This window comes from Myxocyprinus asiaticus, chromosome 26 (assembly GCF_019703515.2).
Source record: "Myxocyprinus asiaticus isolate MX2 ecotype Aquarium Trade chromosome 26, UBuf_Myxa_2, whole genome shotgun sequence".
Classification (NCBI taxonomy): Eukaryota; Metazoa; Chordata; class Actinopteri; order Cypriniformes; family Catostomidae; genus Myxocyprinus; species Myxocyprinus asiaticus.
Window position 1 is genome coordinate 13,060,793 of NC_059369.1, and position 23,134 is coordinate 13,083,926.

The 23,134-nt window shown below is 38.2% G+C and overlaps 1 protein-coding gene across 5 annotated transcripts in view; it reads right to left on the bottom strand.

Moving 5' to 3' along the window:
• Nucleotides 1–21,121, bottom strand: part of aplp2 (amyloid beta (A4) precursor-like protein 2) — a 98,631-nt gene extending 77,510 nt beyond the window's left edge. For 2 of the 5 annotated variants that reach the window (XM_051656292.1, XM_051656287.1), the window contains exon 1: nt 20,852–21,120. In XM_051656292.1, the coding sequence (XP_051512252.1) occupies nt 20,852–20,923 (72 nt within the window). In that variant the 5' untranslated portion in view covers nt 20,924–21,120. Of the gene's footprint in view, nt 1–20,851 lie in introns of all 5 variants that reach the window. The other 3 variants (XM_051656289.1, XM_051656290.1, XM_051656288.1) reach the window with 3 other exon arrangements.
• Nucleotides 21,122–23,134: the final 2,013 nt, after the last annotated feature.

Sequence of the window (23,134 nt, forward strand, 5' to 3'; positions counted from 1 at the left end):
CAAATTCAAATATACAAGTCTCTCGAGTTTTGCAACACTTTTACCTTCTAACTGAGGTCCAACAGGCATGTTACTTGCTTTAAAACGGAGATTGCTGAGAATGAACAGTCCGTGGAAAAGTTTAACCAAAATCAGAGTTGACGTCTTTAAGTGACACGACTAATCCGGACCCACTGCAGCAGCCAAAAAGGTCAATTTCCTTCAGGGCGCGCACTCATGAGACACAACACGCTGTAAAAGACGAGGTTGAGTTCAGCTTTCTATTCACCATTTTGTTCAGTAAAAGGATCGTGACGCTCAAGTTCTTCTTCACCACTACACAACTCAAGCTCTGGCAAGCAAAATCGGAATTTTTACTCACCAGTGGCTAATAACATTCATATATTAGTCACGTAGCACCTAAAATAAATACAACTGTATCGAAACAGAGAGCTTGATAATTGCAATCTGATGAAATTAGGAAATCTGTAGCGATTCCTAGCCCAAATCATATCAGCAACTCAGCTCTCTAGATATCGGTATCAGCCATCGAAAAAACGATTTCGGTCGACCACTATCCAAGAGAGCAGAATAATGAAGAGTATCCATTAAACATACTGTAAGTTAAATTGAATTAAAAATTTATTATTTTTTCACCAACATTTGTGTTAGTTGTTTTGACTTAAGAGCATCACGTCATTAGCTTAGCAACATAACATCAAGCTCTACTGAAATCAACTGCATGTCAAGCCTTCCGCACAGAGGCTGTTTGTTTTTGTGAGTTGCTGACTGCACAGGGCATTCCAAATTGGTCAATTATAAGGTTCCATGGCCTCTATGTAGGCAATTAAAACACTGCGAATGAATTTCACCTGCTGCTCGCTGAAGATTGGGACATTGCAGGACACTAGTTTAGGGATGAAGGAAAATGGACAGAACGTAGAAAGGCGAGAACAAAAGGGTGAGATATGTAATCATGGTGAAAGACACAAATTCCCTGATTCATGGCTTAAGAGTGTGTTGATAAGTTGTTAAGAGACGCCTGACAGCTGATAGTTGGTGTACTTCCAACACGACCTACCAGACGAGACAAAATGAGACAAGAAGAGATGAGAGGAGAAAGAGCAAAGAAAAGCACAGAGGAAAATCACTCCAGTAATTTTTTTCTGCTTGTGGGTCTTCCTCTTAAAATGCAGAACTGGTTTCTCCTCTAGACGCTAGAGAAATTTCCAAGCCTCCGTGGAATTTCCGTTTCTATCACGGAAGTCGGAATTCAGTGGAACGGTTGAGAGGGCTAAAAAAATACTGTGTCATAAGGACACACAATCTATCGTGAAACAGCTCCAGTAAGCCTGCTAAATGTTTTTCTCAGTTGGAAGTTGAAACTCTTCTGCCAAGCAATAAAATGGCAACCTCAACGTTGAAGTTGAACGCGCCACTGACTGCCAATGCAAATAACTAGTAATCTTCAGCCGAACAAAAGAGTTTGTGTACATCACATGTAGTGAAGGCATGAAGGTTTCAGCGGATGTGTTTATCATGAAACATCTGTTCTGAATAATGTTTACAGGCATCAGTGGTACATGCTGATGAGATAAAATAAATCAACTCCACAGCATTTATCCATCAAAAACCATTAGGTTTTTTTTTGTTTTTTTGCCTTGTTTTTCCACTACCAGTGCCTTAATTTCCACTGCTGCTAACATAGCAGTGATTTGCATGGTACATATTATTTTATGATTTTTTTCTTGCTCATTTAAAAAAATGTAAATGTAAACCAGTGTCAGAATTTAACTTTTACATTAAAGGGGCAATATTTGCCTCCCGAATTTTATTTTCAGGGGTATTTTTTATTTGTATGAGGGCATTTTTTTCTTGCCATTTAAAACAAACTGTGTCTCATCAGTTGATGTAAAATACTTCAATTTAATCGATTCATTAATACAAATTTTAGAAATTATTAATACAAATTAGAATTTATTATCTTTAGAAATAAATCAATATAAATTCATATTTTATGCCATAATATGCATTTCTAGTACTATAATAGAATTTTAAGAATATTTATATACTATAGCAGACGTTACAAACAAAAAACATATTACGAGGGCATTTTATGTCCCTATATTTTGAATTTGCGGGGCATCTTTGTCATTTTTGTTGGCATTTTTGCCCTGAACCCCCCTAAATTTCTGACCCTAATGTAATCATACCCCAACTTTCAAAATGCAAAGATTCCTCCCTGGTCCAAAAAGATCCTTTTTTGCAAATGGGTCATTTAACATGTGGCCTATTCTGTTTTAAGCAATTTGGCCTATAAAATCAGTTTTATTTTTCCCAATTTCTGTGATTTCCTTGTTTAATGTTCTAACTAAACTTCATCATTAAAATGGTGTCTAATCAAATGAATTCATAAAACTTAACTCAAATGAAAATATACTAATTCATTTTCAACAAAACATTTATTTTTAACAGTATTTTTGGTCCTTTTCAGTAAAATAAATAAATAAATCTTGGACATATCTTAATTTAAATGTAATTAACTGTCAAACTGTCATTAATTTCATGCCAAATTTGTCAAATTCTGTGAAATTCCACATTTTAAATTTTTATGACTCAATTCAGCAATTCCGCCATAATGTTTTCATCATCACAAAAATCATAAGGCCCAACCTATCCTGATGAAACAAGAGTGGTGGAAATTGTACATAAAACTAAATTATGACTGCTTTGGGACAGAAAAATAACATAAGTGGACATCATTTTATAATACAGATGATGTGTGCGCGAGTGTACGTTCTCAGCTGTGATGGTGCATTGTTTGAATATGGGCCATTTCTGCAGGAGTGACACACACACACAACACACACAATCACGCACACATGCGTGCACACACACAGCTTCCATCTGCGTACTCATCCAGCTAACTCTGACAGAACCATCTTCTCCCACAGTGCTGTGTGAGATGTTTTTAAATGCATGAGCGCCCTTGTGTTGTTGCTCTGCTTCTTTCTCCGGCGTGTGTTTCAGTGCCATGTGACAGGTCGAACCTCACGGCCCTCTCAATCCAGGCTTAGTGTCCACGTGTCTCTGAGAAGCTTACATTCCTGACATCACCACGGCAGATGTTGATGACAGAAATAGACACAACAACGCTTCCCTTTCCCACCGGAGGCGACAGTGACTGGTCTGCCACAACCAAACCAGCCCCAACATGATGACCAGACCACCCACCCTGCACTCATCGCATCAATCCTCATGGGTGTCAAAAACATTCTCGAAAGCCCTTCCTTTGATTATCACCTTCCGCCTCTCTTCTTTCTATAAGGGGCTCCTCCTTTTTCCTGTCAAACCTCTCGTATCCTCTTCTCCACTCCCTCGGTTTCCGGTGACTCTTAGTAGGCCACACACGGACCAAGAAATGGATAAATGTGGAGCTAGTTTTAAAAACTCTGTGCATTCTCCTTAACTCTATAATAAAATGTAATTAATGTTCTGGGTGAAATGCAACCTAATCATTTGTGGCATGCTTGATTACCACAGAAAATAAACTTCAACTCATCCCTCAGTTTGTAAAAACAAAAGACTTGGCTCTCAAAAATCAAATGTACATTAATGCATTTACAATGGAAGTCTACGGGGTGATGTACCACACCAGAATAAACATTTAAGGGGCTGACAAATTGCTGTTTGATTATATGGTTACTAACATTTAAGGAGTGTAAATTGGTACTAAATTGGTTTTTGGAGTTGTTTTTGGGGCCCATTCACTTCCACTGTGCCTCACTGTTACCCAGATGTTTCTTTTTTTAAAGGAGGGACAAATCAAAAATTATTTTTCGCTGATAATCAACATTATGCCACAAATGCTGTTGATTGAGCCTAACTTGACTTGAACCCAGAATATTCCTTTAACCTTGCATTCTGCAGCAAGCCTGAGGTCTAAGCAGGGAAATCTAGTGCATCAAAGTGGAGATTTGGGGCTCAGCGAACACTACTGTGAATGCAGTCAGTTACTGTGCTTGCTTTCAGCATTGTTTGCCTGTCTCTCAGCATTTAAAAGAACAGGATTAAGCACTGGCGTGGTCTGTCTGGCTGACAGCTCTCCCACCTAATCTCTGCGCGTAGACCTTGGGATTTCTGAGAAACGACCTGTGCTCGCTTCGCTGTGCCAGATGTACAGCCATGTCCTGTACTTATCTGCATGCAATGCAAGACAAGCCGGCTGCTTTGAGGACTGCCAGAACATCCACTTTGATAAAGTCACACACACATATAGAATTTAAAGTTGCACAAGCTTAAGTTTACACCTAAAGAAAATGAAGAGTACTTTTGACAAGTGTATACTCAAATCAAATTAAAAAATAACATTTAAATACTGTATGCTGAAATAGTATGTGCAGTATGCCAGTATGGTATTTCTAACATACCCTTTGCACAGCTTTAACCAGAGACAGTTCGTAAGTATGCATGACAGAATCCAGAGGGAGGGGGAAAAGAAACAAAGAGAAAAAGAGAGAGAGAGAGAGAGAGAGAGAGAGAGAGAGAGAGAGAGAGAGAGAGAGAGAGAGAGAGAGAGAGAGAGAGAGAGAGAGGGGTTACAGAACAAAAATGGACAGAATGTTACAAAGTTGAGCTTGCTTGAAATGTGTTCAAATAACACTGGTGTTCCTTCTGGGCAGCATTTATTGGCACCCTTGTCTTCACTCTGTAGTCCTCGTGCTCTGTATATTGTACAGTGCTATGGCTATTTGTGCTACGGCTATTTGTGCATTAATGAGAATAATAATCTCAATGGCCTTAAAAAAGGCTTAATTTTCTTCATGTATGATTTCATATTTTTTCCTTTTGCTCTTTTTGTAAAATGTGACAAGCAAAATCTCATGAGATTCACCAATACACTGGGGAGATACAGTGAAAAGCTGAGTCATGTGTGTTTGTGTGTATGAATCCATCCATGATTCATTCACAGCCTCAGGGCTCATCTCCTGTTGCCCTGTCTGTCTGTGCAGACTGTACAAGATATCTCCCCAGCTCACAGTGAACTGACACAAAGCTCACTCTCTTTAAATCTCAAATCCACTGGAAGGCAACTAAATAAACCAGAAAACAAAATAAAAAAAAAACAATGTTCTCAAACTCCTCACTGTCCCCACAACAAAACATCCTGTTCCCACTCCAATGGAGCATGATGTGAAAGACACAAACCGCAGAGTTTTGGCATTAGGAATATATACAGAGCATGTCTGTCTCTATTGCAGTGAAAACTAAGCATACACACCCAGTACACTCCCAGAAAAATGGTACTGTTTAAGGTACAAGATCCTTCATTGGGGTGGTACTCTCAAGGGGACCTTTTCTGTACCTCTAGTTAAAATTTCTCATTTAGGGTACATAATTGTAGCAAAACAGATAAAAGACGGAAAGCAGTTGCTACTGGCCCAAGTCAAAACAGGCTACCCCCAAGTTGAGCTATTTTCCCGCCCCAAGCTATGGTTCAGGCCCCTCCTTCAAAGTCTATAAGATTTTCACGTTTAAGCATCCACTAGATGGCAATCATAGGTCTGATCACTTTGAAAAGTAATAGCAAACCGCTCCTTGAACAAACCAAATAATTTGAGGCATTACTCATGTCTACAGCACCAATGGAATGGGTTGAGTTTCATACTTGGATTAATAGTTTATGCTTGATTTAGCAAGCACCACTAATCAAGCTATACTATTCTATCGGATTCAAGATGAATAAATTGGGGGGGGGGGGGGGACAGACAATAGCGCCATGCCTGCAATGAACTGCGCTTTGATTTCCCCAAAGAGTGAACATCCACTGTTTTGAATGTGTGCACCATATTCTCCATGGAGCATTGCATCAGCCTGTCTCTGCTTAAAACTCTACACCTGATCTCTCTCTCTCTCCATTCTGCCAGCAATACCCTTCTCACATTCTCGCCCACTTCTGAGGGTCGTATATCTTTCCACGATAGGCGTCATGCTTCAGGCCTCTCCCAAAGGCACCTTCATCTCCTACAATTCTCCTCTTCATCTTACAGCAGGACAGAGGAGCAGAAGCCTGTCTCTGGTGATTTCAGATCCAACACTTCTCCACGGTCACTGCCACCAATAAAAGCAGCTCTGAGCCTTCAAAGTGCTTCCATCGCAAGACCCATAAGCTGCTAGTATTTCACTTGATTGAAGCAAGGGGTCAAGGCTTGCCTGGTTAGCATTGGCCATTTAGACCTTGCTGGTAGATGCCATAAATAGCCTACACAATTCTGGGGGCAAAAAGCATCCTTTTCCATTGATGGTCATTCAAAAGTAGTCGTGTATTCTGACAAAATTATTTTTAACACAACATATTCAATCAAAAACACTTTATTGTAATATAGTAGATGTTTTTGCCTCCTAAAAGCTTGAAATGGACTCCAGAACCAAGTCCCTGCGAGCAAAGATGGCAGCTTTAAGGCTGCATATTTATGGGGCGGCATGTGCCAGTCAAGCAAGTGCTATTGGGATAAATGGGAATACTTAAAGACAGCTTTCTCCAGGTATGAAAGACCTCCTTGGTTGAAAGAAGCAGGTCTCTGAACTTTTCAGACAACTGGACTTTTCTCTAAATGGATGTTTCAGAAGGTCCTGGTTGTGTTTTTGTGAGGTCAGAAAACAGGATGCTTTGATTTTCACTGAACAGCCAATCGTGATCTCTGCTTCTACAGTATCTGTTTTTACGAAAGTGCTGTATCAGTGTTGGCAGTGTTTTTGGTGGTTCAGCAGTGTGGATCCAGGTCTCTGGGGTGTATACGGTTACAGCACACTGATCTTCTCTCTGCTCGCCTTCCCTTGATCTGACATTCTCATCCCTTCCCTGTTCTCCTACATTAGACCGGTCAAGATCAGACCACTTTAGACCAACCATACACAAGAGGATAATTCCACAACGCTGAGCTGCTACTGGTCAAAGTTTCCCATACAATCATCCTGATTCTTGGGTGTGGCACACAGTTTGATGTTTATGGGATTGGTCACTGTATTGCCTAAATCAGGGGTATGCAAGAGAAGGGTTGGCTAACACAGATCTAAACAGTCAAGTAATAAAACTCCAGAGCCATTAGCCATCCTGCAAATCAACACCCACATGCCAATGCAGTGAGGCTAGAGAGGTTGGCAGGGATGAAGCTGTTTACTTGTGCAGAAAGAGAAAGCAAACCTTTGTGAAATTCGAATAGTGTTTTTACTTTATGAATAATTATTGCAGAACTAATACTCGTGTATGACTACTCGTGCACATCCCTACTAGGAAAACCAGGCTTTATCTACAAAAAAAAAAAAAAAAAAAAAAAAAAAAGTTTAGTCATTCCACAGCCAGAAAAAGGCTGAAAAAAGTACTTAAGATACACAAGCACTTCTGAATGTAAACTGCTCCTAGAATTCAAATAAAGACCACAACACAGGAGGGGCTACAAGTCAAAGCCTGAGTGGGATTCAAATGAGAATAACAACCCCTTAGTCATCTCCCACACAAAATTTACAAAGGCTTTTGATCATGTAAATTAAAGCAACAACATGCATACTGGAGTTTTGTTTTATTCCCTGATTCATTTGCTGCCACTCCTACTCGAATAGAAACAAGAAATTTGATAGACAGTGGAAAAAATATGAGGAGGTCTAGACCTAATCTGCATTCTTTTTTCAAATTTTCAGTGCTGATTTCAGGAGAAAATCTGTGGAATAGATTTAAAAATGGTCAAATGACAGTTCTGTCAGAATGGAGAGTAATCTCCAAATTTTAGCTGAAAGCATAATCATATTAACAAAATAAATACTTGAGCAGTATGTGAAACAGTATGCAGTGTGCATCAACAAACGTTTCAAACTTTAGTTTGCTACACTGTTGTCACATGACCTTGTTATATAGCAAGTTAAATTCAGCAAGTGGCATCCAGTTATCATCCCTGAAAAAATACTGTTATTTGCATTTTGGAACCAAGTTTGTGTAAAAATGCCGCACAATTTAAGAGCTTAATTAAAATAATGAGTGAAGAAGAGATGCTAAAAAAAAAGAAGAAAAAATGGCTTGTTGTGTGTGTAAGAGAACATGCTCCCGAATAAGTTAGCAAATGTTTTATTCATATGTGAACACATGCAGGGAGATGAGTCACAACCCATCCGAACACAACTACTGATGCAGGCAATGAGCAGACAAACTACACACACACACACTCCCCAAAATCAATCATGTTTTCCAAAAAGCAAACCAGCCATCTGTATGGCGCAGCTAAAAGGATAGTTCACGCAAACATGAAAATTCTGTCATAATTTCCACCAAACCTGTATGCCTTTATTTTTCTTCAGAGGAACGCAAAAAGGGGATGTTAGACAGAATGATAGCCTCAGTCACCATTCACGTTCACTGTATGAAAAAAAAAAAAAGATGTAATAAAAGTGCTTGATGACTGAGGCTGTCAGTTCCTAGCATTCTGCCTAACATCTCCTTTTGTGTTCCATGGAATAAAGGAAGTCATATGGGTCTGGGACAACATGAGAGAGTTGATGACAGAATTTTCATTAAAGGATGAACTATTCCTTTAAAGGTGGATTGGGCTGCATGTATTTGTGCTAAAGCCTGCAAGATGTGACCATTTCTGTGGGTCTTTGATGGCTGAGAGTTTAAATTTGTGATGAGCCAGGCTGTGGGAGGTAAAAATGCCTCTCCCTGTCATGCTTTCAAACACAAAGGCGACTGAAAATGCACAGGATAATTTGAGCGAACATGGCGCCCAGGAGACTAAGATTTAGATATATCGTGCTAGCGGGGTTTGCCTGACGAGCTCACTAAATGTAACCTCCTCTCATGCAGCCGATCCTGAAGAGGGACCTGAAGCAGCAGACATGCTCAGACATGACACAGAGGAGGAGATCAGATGGATGACAGAGACACAAAGAGTGGTTTTACCAAAATAAGATGTGCTTTGATGTATTTTGAAACAGTAAGGTACAGATTAGAGCTGAACAATTAACCGAAATAAAATCGAAATTGCGATATGAGGGGGCCCGAGTAGCTCAGGGAGTATTGACGCTGACTACCACCCCTGGAGTCATGAGTTCGAATCCACGGTGTGCTGAGTGACTCCAGCCAGGTCTCCTAAGCAACCAAATTGGCCCGGTTGCTAGGGAGGGTAGAGTCACATGGGGTAACCTCCTTGTGGTCGCGATTAATGGTTCTCGCTCTCAATGGGGCGAGTGGTAAGTTGTGCGTGGATTGCGGGGAGTAGCATGAGCCTCCACATGCTGTGAGTCTCCTCGGTGTCATAAACAGCAAGCCACGTGATAAGATGCACGGATTGACTGTCTCAGAAGCGGAGGCAACTGAGACTTGTCCTCCGCCACCTGGATTGAGGTGAGTAACCACGCCACCATGAGGACCTAGTAAGTAGTGGGAATTGGGCATTCCAAATTGGGAGAAAAAGGGGAGAAAAAAATAAATTGCTATATGATCCATTAAAAGGCCATTGTCAACTCAACTTCAAACAACAGAAACATCCATCCCTTCTGTTTTCAAAATAAAGGCTTGAGGGTTTACTGGGACTGCATAGTAAATTAAGAAATTATTAAAGCAATAGATTACTATTAAATAATAATAATAAATTATTATGGTAATAATAATAATACTATTATACAATAATATATTTCTATACCAATTTCTTAACATTATTATTATTACTGCAATAATATAATATTCAAGTTGACTGGGTTTCAAAAAAATTTATGAAAAGTGAACTGACCCTTTCACAGTTTTTTGCAAAATAATCAACATTTTTATACTTTTTGTCCAAATCGTTCAGCCCTAGTACAGATTCCTATTTTTAAGACCCCAATAAATTATAATTGTATTTTTGTTGCATTTAGTCCATGTCTGTTAGTTTTAAGGTCATAGATTTGCTAAGGTACTCTTAAATGTTGACAAAATTCCCTTTCAGCAGATATTCACATTTAAAATATATGTTTTTTTTAGTTTAATGCTCTCTAGAGTGAGAATGTCTCTTCTCCTGCAACCAACCAACAAGGAAATTATGTTTATGGCTGTGGCTAAACTAAAGCCTGATGGCTACAATAAAATAAAGATAGGAATAAGCCATTCATTGTCTAAACCAAACTTAATGTTTTAATACATCAACGCAGGTCATAAAAAGGGATAAAGCAATTTTTTAAGGTCTTTAAATATGGAAATCTGAAAATGGGCAGTTGACATGACAAAGATAAAGGACAATAATTTATTTTCTCTTATTTTTCTGTCATTTGGCTGGACAGCAAGATTTTAAACACAGCAGAACACAGATTTTGTCCATAAAACTCTGTGCATCGAACTCCGTTCTTATTATTTAGAAATTGAAGTAATGTGGAAATTGTCTTACGGTGTGACTATCCTCATGAACTGTGATATACAAAAAATATTTAATTGAACAACGTGGATAGAATTACAATCAAAATATTTTGCCATTAACTTATTGGGGTCTATTTTCCAAAACTGTACATTTTTCCCCAAACATAATGAAAAAAGGCTACACTTTTCTTTATTAAAGTCCATTTTTAAATGGGCAATCCCTTGGGTACACTTGACAATCATGCTAGTCAGGACTCCAACAAGAATTAGTCTAAATAAAACATTTTGAAGCTTGCACATAAAGAGGGAGGATTTTACCTCCTTCAATTAATTAAACTTGTAAATGTTTATGTGGAACTGCACCCAATGTTCTTTATTCAGTCCTGCAATGTGGACCTCCACAGGAATAATCATAAAATAAGTAAAGGCTTTACATACAATATTTGCATATAATGTCATTGACCTTCCATATTGGAGTCTTACTGTTGTCTCAAACATGTGTATGTGCATAATAGCATGAATTGCATGTGTTTAGTGGGACACAAACTCCATCAAAAACTACTTTAAACATCACTTTCATGATCTCATATTAATTGAAAGCCTTAACCTAAAGGGAAAAGTTAATGTCCATGTCAACTACCCAAATGTTCAAATGATTTCTGCCATTAATGTGTCAGTACTTTAGGGCAGGGTAACATCAATGGTTCAGTCACTATAGTGATAAGCCAGGAAGTGTGTCATTGACTAAGGTACAGAGCACATTCTTGGCTTGAATGAGGGTGCGGCTCTCAAGGTGTGCTTGCGCGCATGTATGCATCATTTTAGTAATGGAGGGGTGGAGCATCTTTAGCAGGCTAGCATGTTCTCCTCTGAGTTTGTCTTACAACTAAGAGGATTTGTGGAGACTGAGAGAGCGGCTGGTGAAATAACTGAAAGTCTCTCTAAGCACTAAGCTTCCAGCTCACAGGATGAGCAGCAGGGCGGTGCCAACATGGCTCAGGCTTTATGAAACAGGAAATGGATGACACGACCATCGCTGAATAACACAGATGCCTGCAATCCCACAATACAGCTCTGCCACACCTGTTATACATTTACATTTAAGCATTTGACAGACACTTTTATCAAAGGCAACTTACAGTATTTTAGCATGTGCGTTCCGTGAGAATCCAACATATGACCTTGGCGTTGCTAGCGCCATACTTGGTAACTAGGCCTGGATTTAAAAACAAAAAATGATTTTGTGATTAATTTTCGTGATTAAGACCCAGATGTTGATCTTTATTTGAAAGACACAAATATTGAAAGGATTGATCTTTTACTCTATGCCAGGGGTGCTCATTACGTCAATCGCGTCGAGAAACAACAAGAATCTTAAATTTCCCTTTTTATTTCACATTGGTATCAGTGTTCAGTTTGAAAACAAGAAAAACTCACTGATCTTAACTAGATAACTTTATTTGCTTTACAAGTATTAATGTATCATAATCGTACAGTGAACACCAGTAATTTAAGTAGTTTTGTGTTACATTTCGTTCCTTTTTCAAATTTCTGAAAGTTTACTTGAATACTTGATACTGCTATTAAAAACTTCAAGCATTGTTTTCTTAATGTGTATCTTTGTTCTTTTGTTAAAGTATTTGTTCTATTGACTGTAATAGGGCTGGGCGATATGATGATATATATCGTGGTGAAGATACACTGATCTGCCACAAAATTAAAACCACCGGCCTAATATTGTGTAGCTCCCTCTCGTGCCGCCAAAACAGCGCCAACCCGCATCTCAGAATAGCATTCTGAGATTATATTCTTCTCACCACAATTGTACAGAGTGATTATCTGAGTTACCGTAGACTTTGTCAGTTCGAAGCAGTCTGGCCATTCATGAATGTTGGTGCAAGATGGGCTGGTTTGAGTATTTCTGTAACTGCTGATCTCCTGGTATTTTCACGCACAACAGTCTCTAGAATTTACTCAGAATGGTGCCAAAAACAAAAAAACATCCAGTGAGCGGCAGTTCAGTGGATGGAAATGCCTCGTTGATGAGAGAGGTCAACAGAGAATGGCCAAACTGGTTCGAACTGACGAAGTCTACAATAACTCAGATAACTGCTCTGTACAGTTGTGGTGAGAAGAATAGCATCTCAGAATGCTATACACAATATTAGGCAGGTGGTTTTAATGTTGTGGCTGATTGGTGTATAAAGTGTCAATCGATAGAGATTTTGCTGTATCGTGTATCGCGATATGTAAATATCCATGTGCGCGGCATGGGCGTATCTACCAGTAGGCACGCTTCACATTGAGTGGGGAATGAGTTGCGGGCTGGTAAAACTTCTGTGCACTGGTTAAACACCAGATTCACTAAAGGAACTATGCAGATCAGGCAATGCAAGAGGCGGTTCTGAGCGCTCTATAACAGAGGATGCAGCAGTCCACTGTGATCTGACACACTCTGCTGGGACAGCATGATTGTGATCCAGACACCTGAATCATCTCTTTAACATGCTTTTTTTAGTTTTACTTGACTAAACTGCACATCTGTACTTCATCATTTGATGAATTATTGCTGATATGATCAAAAGAAAAGTCAAGAAAATGAAGGGGAGCTTATTATTAAAACAGGTGCGACATCTGTGGTGTAGGTTCACAAAAGCCATCACAGATTAGAACAACTTAATCTGCAAACTGTGTTGCATGACGATAATCACTTGTGGTAATACAAACAATCTGTTTTACCACCTCAAAATGAAGCACGTCCTAAGTTCTAAATAAGGAGAAAATTCCACCCTTGGAGTCACGAGTTTGAATTCAGGGCGTGCTGAGTGACTCCAGCCAGGTTTCCTAAGCAACCAAATTGGCTCTGTTGTTAGGGCGGGTAGAGTCACATGGGGTAACCTCCTCGTGGTCACTATAACGTGGTTCACTATCGGCGGGGCGCGTGGCGAGTTGTGCGTGGATGCCGCGGAGAATAGGGTGAAGCCTCCACATGCGCTAGGTCTCCGCAGTAACGTGCTCAACAAGCCATGTGATAAGATGCGCGGATTGATGGTCTCAGACGCGGAGGCAACTGAGATTCGTCCTCCGCCACCCGGACTGAGGCGAGTCACTACACCACCACGAGTACTTAGAGCGCATTGGGAATTGGCCATTCCAAAAAAAAAAAAAAAAAAAAATTATATAGGTAGTAGTTTTCTTTTAAAAGTATTTACTTCACTGACTAGATTTTCCAAAAAATAGGCATTACAATATGGTTATTTATAAAGTTAAACAATTTTTATTGGTTTTCATAAGAAAAATAAAACTACTATATCATGATATATATCGTTATTGTGATATAAAATTACTCATATAGTGACATAAGATTTTGGTCATATCGTCCACCCCTAACTTGTCATTTCTTTCTTTGTTATTACTTGTCTTGAATTATTATTTGAGAACCTGAAACAATGTTTACTCAAATTTGTTATTAGTTTGTTGTGGTATCGAAATTGGTATCAAGAATCAACAAATTGCTTTCATACAGCAAAATGAACATTATAACTGAAATATACTCAAATTATATAGAAACAAATCCAAACAGAATTGATTCAGAATCAAATTGATTCAAGAGCTTGTGAAATCAGGAAATCTATATTAGTACCCTACACTATTGTGAACATTCAAATCACATTTGAAAACCTTCCCATATGCTTGTTCTTCCCAGATAATGCATGCAAGTTCTTACACCATGTCCAAACATGATTTGACTTAGAAGCAGTTTGTCCTTCCACACTGGACGCAAAACTGTTGTGTGATGCGGCAAAATTAAAGCCAGTCAGAACATTTTTTGATGCCATGTGTAATATTTGATGTGCAGTATAGTTATTTGGAGCAGGATTTTGGACCGATGAGGGTTTAAAGTCAGCGGGGATACAAATAGAAACCAAACGACTGACAAAATTGTCCTGTTGCATTTTTCAAGTTGTGCCTGTATGCAGTGTTACACATTTGAGAAATAATGTTGCTGTTAGTCAAATATAAATGTGACTGTGGTATTTAAACAGAAGCAAACTCCAATGCTTGGTTTGAATACAGTAATCCTGATTTTAACGTCAAGAGAAAAGCACAATGTGACAATTAACGTCTGCTCTTTAGCCTGGTTGTCCGTCGTTGTGTCGGGTAAACATACATGCAGTTATGTTCCTCTAGGTCCACGTGTTGGTCAGGCTGTTTGCACAAATTCAGAGCTCACAATAGCCCCTCGGCAGCATCCATTCATCCCACTGGGGTGAGCATGCTATTAAAAGCACTCCTAACACATCCACACAAAGAAGTCTGCATACAAATGGCTTGTATGCCTACAAAGGCTGCAGACACAATCCACCCCGAAAACAAACCACACACCCCCGCAAACATTCACGCATACACAAAGCTATTGCGTATGGTAAACCAAGCACAGGTGTGACATGCAAAAAAGGCAGAATCCTGCAATGGTGTCAGCGCATTGACTTCAACTTGTATTTCAGTAAAATGTCAGGGCTGCTTGACAAAATCCGAGTCTTATTTGGCTTGATAGATATGGTCAGAATCAGCAAGGCTCAAATGTTATTCCACGTGAAATTGCAATCGCAAACCATTTTACTTCCTTTATTTGACATATTTCCAATTGAATCAAGATATTCAATGGGAGGAAATGTAAGACAGAGCTTATTTTAACCATGTTAAATAGATGGTGAAAAGTGGGTGTTCCTTACTGGTATGGTGGTTTGAAAAAAAAAAAAAAAAAAGAGGGCTTGGTGATGTTAGCAAAAAGGAAAGTAATTTCAGAGTAGCGAGTTATTACATTTTGATGGAAGATTACAAAAAAATTTTGTCTTTGGAATAGTTTAAGCCAATGAAAATTATGCAAAATAAGACCAGCAACATGTATTAATGAAGTAAATGGGATTAAGTTTGATTTCATGATTTCTTGTAATCATAACAAGAGCCCAGAATCACAATACAACATGGGGGACAGTGCTACAAAACTGCATCTGTAAAAGAGACCATACTTAAGTTTACCATTTCAGAGCATAGGAAAAGAGTGCAGCGACTTCCAGCTTGTGTTATTCTCGAAAACCAAGCTTGTGATTTGCGCTTTGCATATAACACAAAAATGATTTGGTGCCAGTAAAATTCCAGCAAGACTGTGTTGCATTAGTTGGCAATGTGCTACATTGGCCAGGGCTGAGCTTTGCTTTGGATACTTTGTTTAAACTAATTAAAATGACTGAAACTATTTCAGAGAAACAGGCTTTAGACCACTTTACCCTGAATGTTAATTTCCACATTTGACAACAATAAGGTGAGGAAAATAAGCTAACTCTATTCATAGTGCCAATGATGGGGCAGCTGCACTAGCAAACATGACACTAACAAGAGATTGTCTTTTAGAAAGAATCTTCTAAGACAGCACCTTAAAGGGACAGTTCACCTAAAAATGTAAATTCTCTCATCATTTACTCACCTTCATGCCATCCCAGATGTGTATGACTTTCTTTCTTCTGCAGAACACAAATTAAAATATTTAGAAGAATATTTCAGCTCTGATGGTCCATACAATGCAAGTGAATGGGTGCCAAAATTGACACTGCAAAAAGCATATAAAGCATCATAAAAGTAATCCATATGACTCCAGTGGTTAAATCCATATTATCAGAAGAGATATGATAAGAGTAGGTGAGAAACAAATCAATATTTAAGCCCTTTTTGCTTTAAATTCTTCTCCCTGCCCTGTAGGGGGTGATAAGCATGAATAATGTGAATCACCAAAAACACAAGAAGAAGAATGTGAAAGTGATCTGTTTCTCACACACATCTACCATATCGCTTCTGAAGATATTGATTTAACCACTGGAGTCATATGGATTACTTTTATGCTGACTTGTGTGATTTTTGGAGCTTGAAAATTTTGGCACCTATTATTTACATTGTATGAACAAAAAGAGCTGAGAAATTATTCTAAAAAAGTCTTTATTTGCTGGGCTCCAGACTGAGACTAAAATGGTCAAATGCGACCAAAAATAAATGATTGCGACAATAATTTAAAATCTAGTCGCCATTGGCGACAGTCAGGATGTGTGCTGTCATATGCGGTTTCGTCAGATATCATCTGTGAGTTATTGAATACATCTTTAGATCGCCAGTGTCTCGCACCACTTTTCACCCTTCCTGTTGATGATATGAGCTCACTGGCTGCACGCAACAACAAACACAGATTTGTGAACAATGACTCTTTTGAACCGGGTCTTTATAATGAATCACCCAACAAGAGCTTGTTTGAACTCAGGAGCTCAAGTTAGCAGTTTGAATTCGAGTCACTTTCTCAGCGAATCAGCTGTCAGTCAGTTCACAACTGAGAGCGCAGACATTCCAAATAGTAGTCCCATGTGTATTTCGGGCTTGTTTATAAGTCCTGCGTTATGTACCAAATCTTTTTTTTTTCTTCTGGTAATTATTGATTGTGATTGGAGTAGAACAATAAACTGCATCTGGGATTTCATTCAATTTGCACTCTTGAAGTGTCTGTGTCTGGGGCCATCTGGTAACAGTAAAGAAAGACTAAGATTGTTTGAGATATATATATATAGATATAGATATATATATATATACACACACACACATACACACATTTGTATACTATGTAAAATCAATTTAATATGCACTCTCATATATATATATATATATATATATATATATAAACATAGATACATACATATGTCTATGAGAGTGCATATTTTACAACATATGTATATGAGAGTGCATATATAAAATGTATTTTACATTATATATATATATATTATTTATTTGTGATGTGAGATCCAGCTTTTGATACTTAGGACCATTGAGGGACTCATAAACAACTATTACACAAGGTGCAAACATTCACTAAAGATAATACACTACTATATGCATTGCATGCTATGCTTTATGTAAATATCTTCTTATGTAGAATCTGAAGGGCAATACTTAATAAAAAATATATATATATATCATTTATCTCTTATATTTGTATAAATTCTGAAAGGGGTGGGAAAACTTATGAGACAAAAGGGGAATGCAAATTTGTGCACTCACCTATACAGTATATATATTAAACACCCGATTAATGAGCTATCAGCTGTCTTTTCTTTGTTGTTCAAAAATAAGATAGAAAGCCAATCTAAATCAAGCAATTCTGTGATGTGGCAACAAAAACTGCCATTTGGCTCCTAAACGTTTCAGTTTAGGAGCCAATGGCTCCTTAGTCATTTTTTTAGTCTGGAACCCTGATTTGTGTTCTGCAGAAGAAAGAAAGTCATACACATCTGGGATGGCATGAGTAAATGATGAGAGATTTTTCAGGTGAACTATTCCTTTAACTGTCAGTTGATTTCAATAGAGTTCGCCATTAGCATGTTGTTAAGCGAAGTACACAATGTTCTAATAAACCTAAAATAACAAGGCACACAAAAATCTTGGGTATAATAGTACATTTTATTGATACTTTTCGATATTAATTATATTTAAAATCTACTTCCTCTACAACATCTTTTTCATGACAAAGAAATCAAGTTGATCACATGGGAATCCGATATATTGTTTCCAAATGTTGATGTGCACTGAAATCAACCCTATACTGGAAAATTACTGACAAGCACAACCCACCATCAGTCATTTTTGCAATAATTCAAGCATGATCACATTTCCCTCTGCGCAACTGATAGCGAGCGCATTGCGTGAGCAATCTACGAGAAAGTAAGCGCGTTCACATAAATAATGGCAAGTGCTATTCGAAGATTGCATTTTCACTCAAACTGATGGTTAGGTTTAGGTTCTGGGCTAAAGTTAATAAAATATGCGATCCTGTTGACGGTATTACATCATTAACAACTAAAACAACTTGCTTTTGGCACGCTCTGTGGCCATTTCACTCAGAAACTGGAACTCACACATGCCCACAAACCTTCAACAACACTTCCAGATTCAGCCATTGGAGGACTGTGATTGAATTTCAGTAAGCACAGACCAATTTCAGCAGCAAAACATTCGGCCTAATGTTGCCAAATCCACAGTGTGATCAGTCTGAAGAAATTATTGTTAAGCCCACAAAGGATAGATGCGATGCTGCCTTAGAATTTCGCCAAAAGAAAGTATCTTAGAGTACAGCATAATCATGCCGCCTACTTTGGAAAAGGAGGCTTTAAAATGCTTACATATCCTACACACACAACTCACTAGGTTTTGGAATAGAGAAAATATGTCATGGTTATTTAACAGAGACTTGCGCCCAGCTGAGGGAACAATTAAAGCCAAATGCAAGCTCACACCGGCCTCACAGAGCTAACAGCAAAGAATCAACACCCAAAGAGACAGCCCAATGTGATTGGACTCCCAACAAATTAAAAGGATACCTGGCCAAAAAAAGAAAAGAGGTAATAATTCCCTTCAGATTTTTCAATTGGATGCAGCTCTCCTGCGGTTTAGGAACTGAGGGCTCAGGGCTGCGCAGAACCTCTGCAGAACTTTCCGGACAGGACTTAAATCTGGTCTGAGGTCAAGGAGACTCGCCAACTCAGCACCCCACGCCTGCTGACAGGCAACACAATGCTCTCCAGATACACATCTCTTACCACATGCCACCTCCCAAAATATATCATTTTATCATGGAAATCTTACACCCAAAGAAAGTATCAGATAAACACAATGAAGGATGCAAGGAGTCAAATGTGTAGCAATGAAAAAAGCAGTGATATCAGAAATAGGATAGGCTCTGAATATTGATCTAGTTGTAAAATGATTCCTTGATTTCCATCCATAATGCTGAACTGTACATATTCATGAACACCACTGCACCACCCAATAGTGGTGAGTCACAGGCAGCTCTTTTCTCCCTAAATGCATCAATTAGGCAAGTACACAGAGAGATCATTTTAGAATTTATTTCGGTGCATTGACGCCATTACAATGGCAGCAATAAAGAATCGGTCCATAATTCCTTGAATCATGCCTAAGGCTGAGTTGACATCTTATTGGAAGTGCATGCTGTCAGAGAGGTGTGTAATATTGGCACAAATATAAAAGCACCAGACTGCTTCTAAAACAAGGGCAGCCAGGATTAGGTACAGTTTAAAACAAACTGCACCTCAAAAAAACAGACAAAAAGAGCAGGTCCCCTCCAAGGAAAGGTGTGTGAGCCTCTTCAATGTAGGAATCATTGCATCCCCAGTTATTTGACCTACTTTGATATAGCTACTTTAATATTTGCATTTTCTTGCCAGTGATTGACACGTTTCACAATATTGAACGTTTTCTCTGATACAAGTTCTTTAACATCCTAAGAGCACTTTATCACCGAAAGATTGCCATTTTGAGAGATGCGGCTGATCAGACCAAATACCTGAAAGCTATTCCAGGTGTATACTGTATGCGTAATGGTGTATGTTTGTAGTTATTTAAAGGTAAATTCAAATATTTTAAGTCCTTAGTCTAAGGTTGATTTTTGACTGTTCATCTAATTTAATTTCTATGCGGTCACAGTCATAGCTTCAAAAAGCAAATGTGCAACTAGCACCTCTAAACCTCAGAGGGACAAAAACCATTTAAAAGCGACATCAAAGAAAAGTGTGCGAGCTCTTCTAATGTACAATTCTAGCTTCAATGTTGATGCAAAATGTATTAAAAATAGAACAAATCCCAGGAACACTTTACAATACGATTACATTAGTTAATGCTTTAGGGATCATAAACAAACAATGAACAATGTATTTTTACAGCATTTAATAATCTTAGTTAATGTTAGTTAATAAGAATACAACTGTTCATTGTTAGTTCATGTTAACTAATGTTGTTAACTAATGTTAACAAATAGAACCCTATTTTATTACCAAAATCCCAAAGCACCCCTGGGTTTCTGACCTCAATAGAGGTTAAGAGGAGATTTGAAAGTATCTAGATGTTCAGAAAGACCTCTGTCTTCATACTGTAAGTGCACATTCAGATTAGCTCCGGGGAACTTTAAACAGACATGAGAGAATCAATGTCGTAGTTCGTTGTTAAAGTTTTCCAATCAGAAAGACAAGTAAACATAAAAGCTAAACTCAAATGAAACTGCGACGACATTTAATCCCCACAGTTTGACTGGAGACAGAGGCATTGTTTTTCCTTTTTCTCAACCAGCTTTGGTAACCCCAAACATAGACAATTACGTAAGGTTTCAAGTAAAATTGACTTTTTTTCTCTCTCTTCTGTCATTCAATTGGCCTAAAAATAAATAAATAAATAAATAAATAAATAAATAATAAAAAATCATATAAAGAGACATTCTCCAGATTCAGACTAATGGTTTTCCAGATTGAGCACTTGAATAGCAAACTTGTCCTAATCCAGGAATATTGATTTCAGGGGTCAAATATCAATACAGACAATGTGAGAAACACAGAGCATTATGAAGCATGCGCTATAAATGAGGTTGAGACAACAGCGCGCACATACCTCAATGTACCCGGCCAGGCTCGGAACCGCGATGGCCAAAATGAGCACTGATACGGCAGGGACTAAACCCATCTTCCTCGGCTGGTCTGTTCTGGGATTCCGTTGAAATGATCCCGCTGTGGACTCTTACACGCGGTTATCAAACAGAAATCTGCTCTGTAAATGGTCCTCGGGTGGCTGCTGTGCCTCTCTCGTGCGTTTTCCCCACCGTGTGATGGTCTCACGCGCAGCGCCAGCAGTAAATGTTGCGTGTCTCACAGTGCCGCGAGCTCTCCAGCGCTAAAACAAGATCAAGCGCGCCACCGGCCGTCTGAAACTGGACCTACCGGAAGTGAAGTCATTATGCTGTCATTCAATGAAGGATGCATGTGTCCTTACTGGGTGTGTGCACCTCTTCTGACTATTACGAAATGACAAATAACATTGACATAACATTTTTTTCTGGCTGTCGGATTTTTCACTATTTTTGGTTCATTCTTGTTATCTAGTATGAACACCTCTGTGCAATTTAAGGACAGTTTTGTATAATATCAGATTGAATATCAGATTTTCTGGCACAATGCAATCTGCCATCTGTAAATGTGTATCTCCCATTCAAAATGTGATATATGGCCATAAATGAACATTTAGGCCTATATAAAATTATAGTTGATATATTTGAGCATAGATATTATGTAGATATTAATAATCCACTAGTAGGCTATATGTTAAATTGTGTACTATTTTGAAATATATGTTCCATGCAAGTTTGTGACATTTTTTTATATCAGTGAAAACCATTTATCAACATATATTTCATATATGTGTTTTACATACAGTATATTGCCATATATTAGATTTCTGTATGGGCTACCTGCCATTATCTGTTCCCATTATGTTTTAGGCTATATAGTTTATTGTATGCCAGAGTGTATGTTGTTTAAATATTGTATCTCTATTTAAAATGATATCTGTTATTTAAAACATATCCAAATGGTGTTAGAAATATCATAGGGTGTAAGATTTCCATGATACAATGTTATTTTGGGAGAACACTTGTGGTGAGAGTTGTGTTCTTGGATATTTCTTCATTCCACATAGAAATATTACTAAAAAAAAATTGAACATCATACTTTCAGAAAAATGCTTTTGAGACAATTTTTATTTTATTTTATTTCTTTATGTAAAAATACAAATCCAAAGTGCAGTCTCTCAATTTATATTAGGTCATAAAAATGGCAGGCATAATACTTATACAAGGATTAAAGAGGGAAATGTTGTTTACAATAGTTTTAGATGAACTATAGCACAGTGTAACACTGCAGAACACTGCTGTCTCTACTTGACATATGGTGTCATCTACTCTGATACTCTTGATGTAAGTTCACCTGACAACAGCAAACACGAGTCTACAGGTGGTCCATGTAAAATCAGTGGCAGCAGACTGAGAAGTTGACAGGGTGTTTTTCTGCCCGCTGCTATTACACAATAGACTGTCTGCTTCTCCCTTAGTACCACATTTACATAATACTCAATAAATCTGGCAGAGAAGCTTTTAATGTCATCTGCCATTGGTATGTGTTTTACATATTTATTTACCTGCCATCACGTGTTCCCACATTCTGTAGTACTGCGTAGGCTATTATACAGTATTGTATTACGTATATTATATGTCAGAGTGTGCTGTATGTTGATAACTTTGTACTGGAGATTGTGCAGTCTCTGTTACTGATATATCCTTTCAGGCGTCTATCCGTCCATCATTTATCCATCCATCCATCCATCCATCCAGTGGCGGTTTTGGCTTATTTGGTGCCCTAGGCGAGATCCGAAAACAAAAAATTATGGATTTTACGATGTTGCCAACTTTTTATTTTGCAAAATATATAAAAGGGATAGTTCACCCAAAAATGAAAAATCACATAAAGGAAACAGAAATAATCCATAACACTCCAGTGTTTAAATCCATGTCTTCAGAAGCGATATAATAGGTGTGAGTGAGAAAAAGATCAATATTTAAGTCCTATTTTTACTCTAAATCTCCACTTTCACATCTGAAAATCATGTGAAATGTCTGTTTAGTTTCACTTTCACATATGAAATTGTAAGTGGACATCAACTGAACACGTTTCACAGACATGTGACTAACAGAAATGGAATAATGTGTCCCTGAACAAAGGGGGGGGGGGGTGTCAAAATTAAAAGTAATAGTCAGTATCTGGTGTGGCCACAAGCTGCATTAAGTACTGAAGTGCATCTCCTCCTCATGGACTGCACCAGATTTGCCAGTTCTTGCTGTGAGAT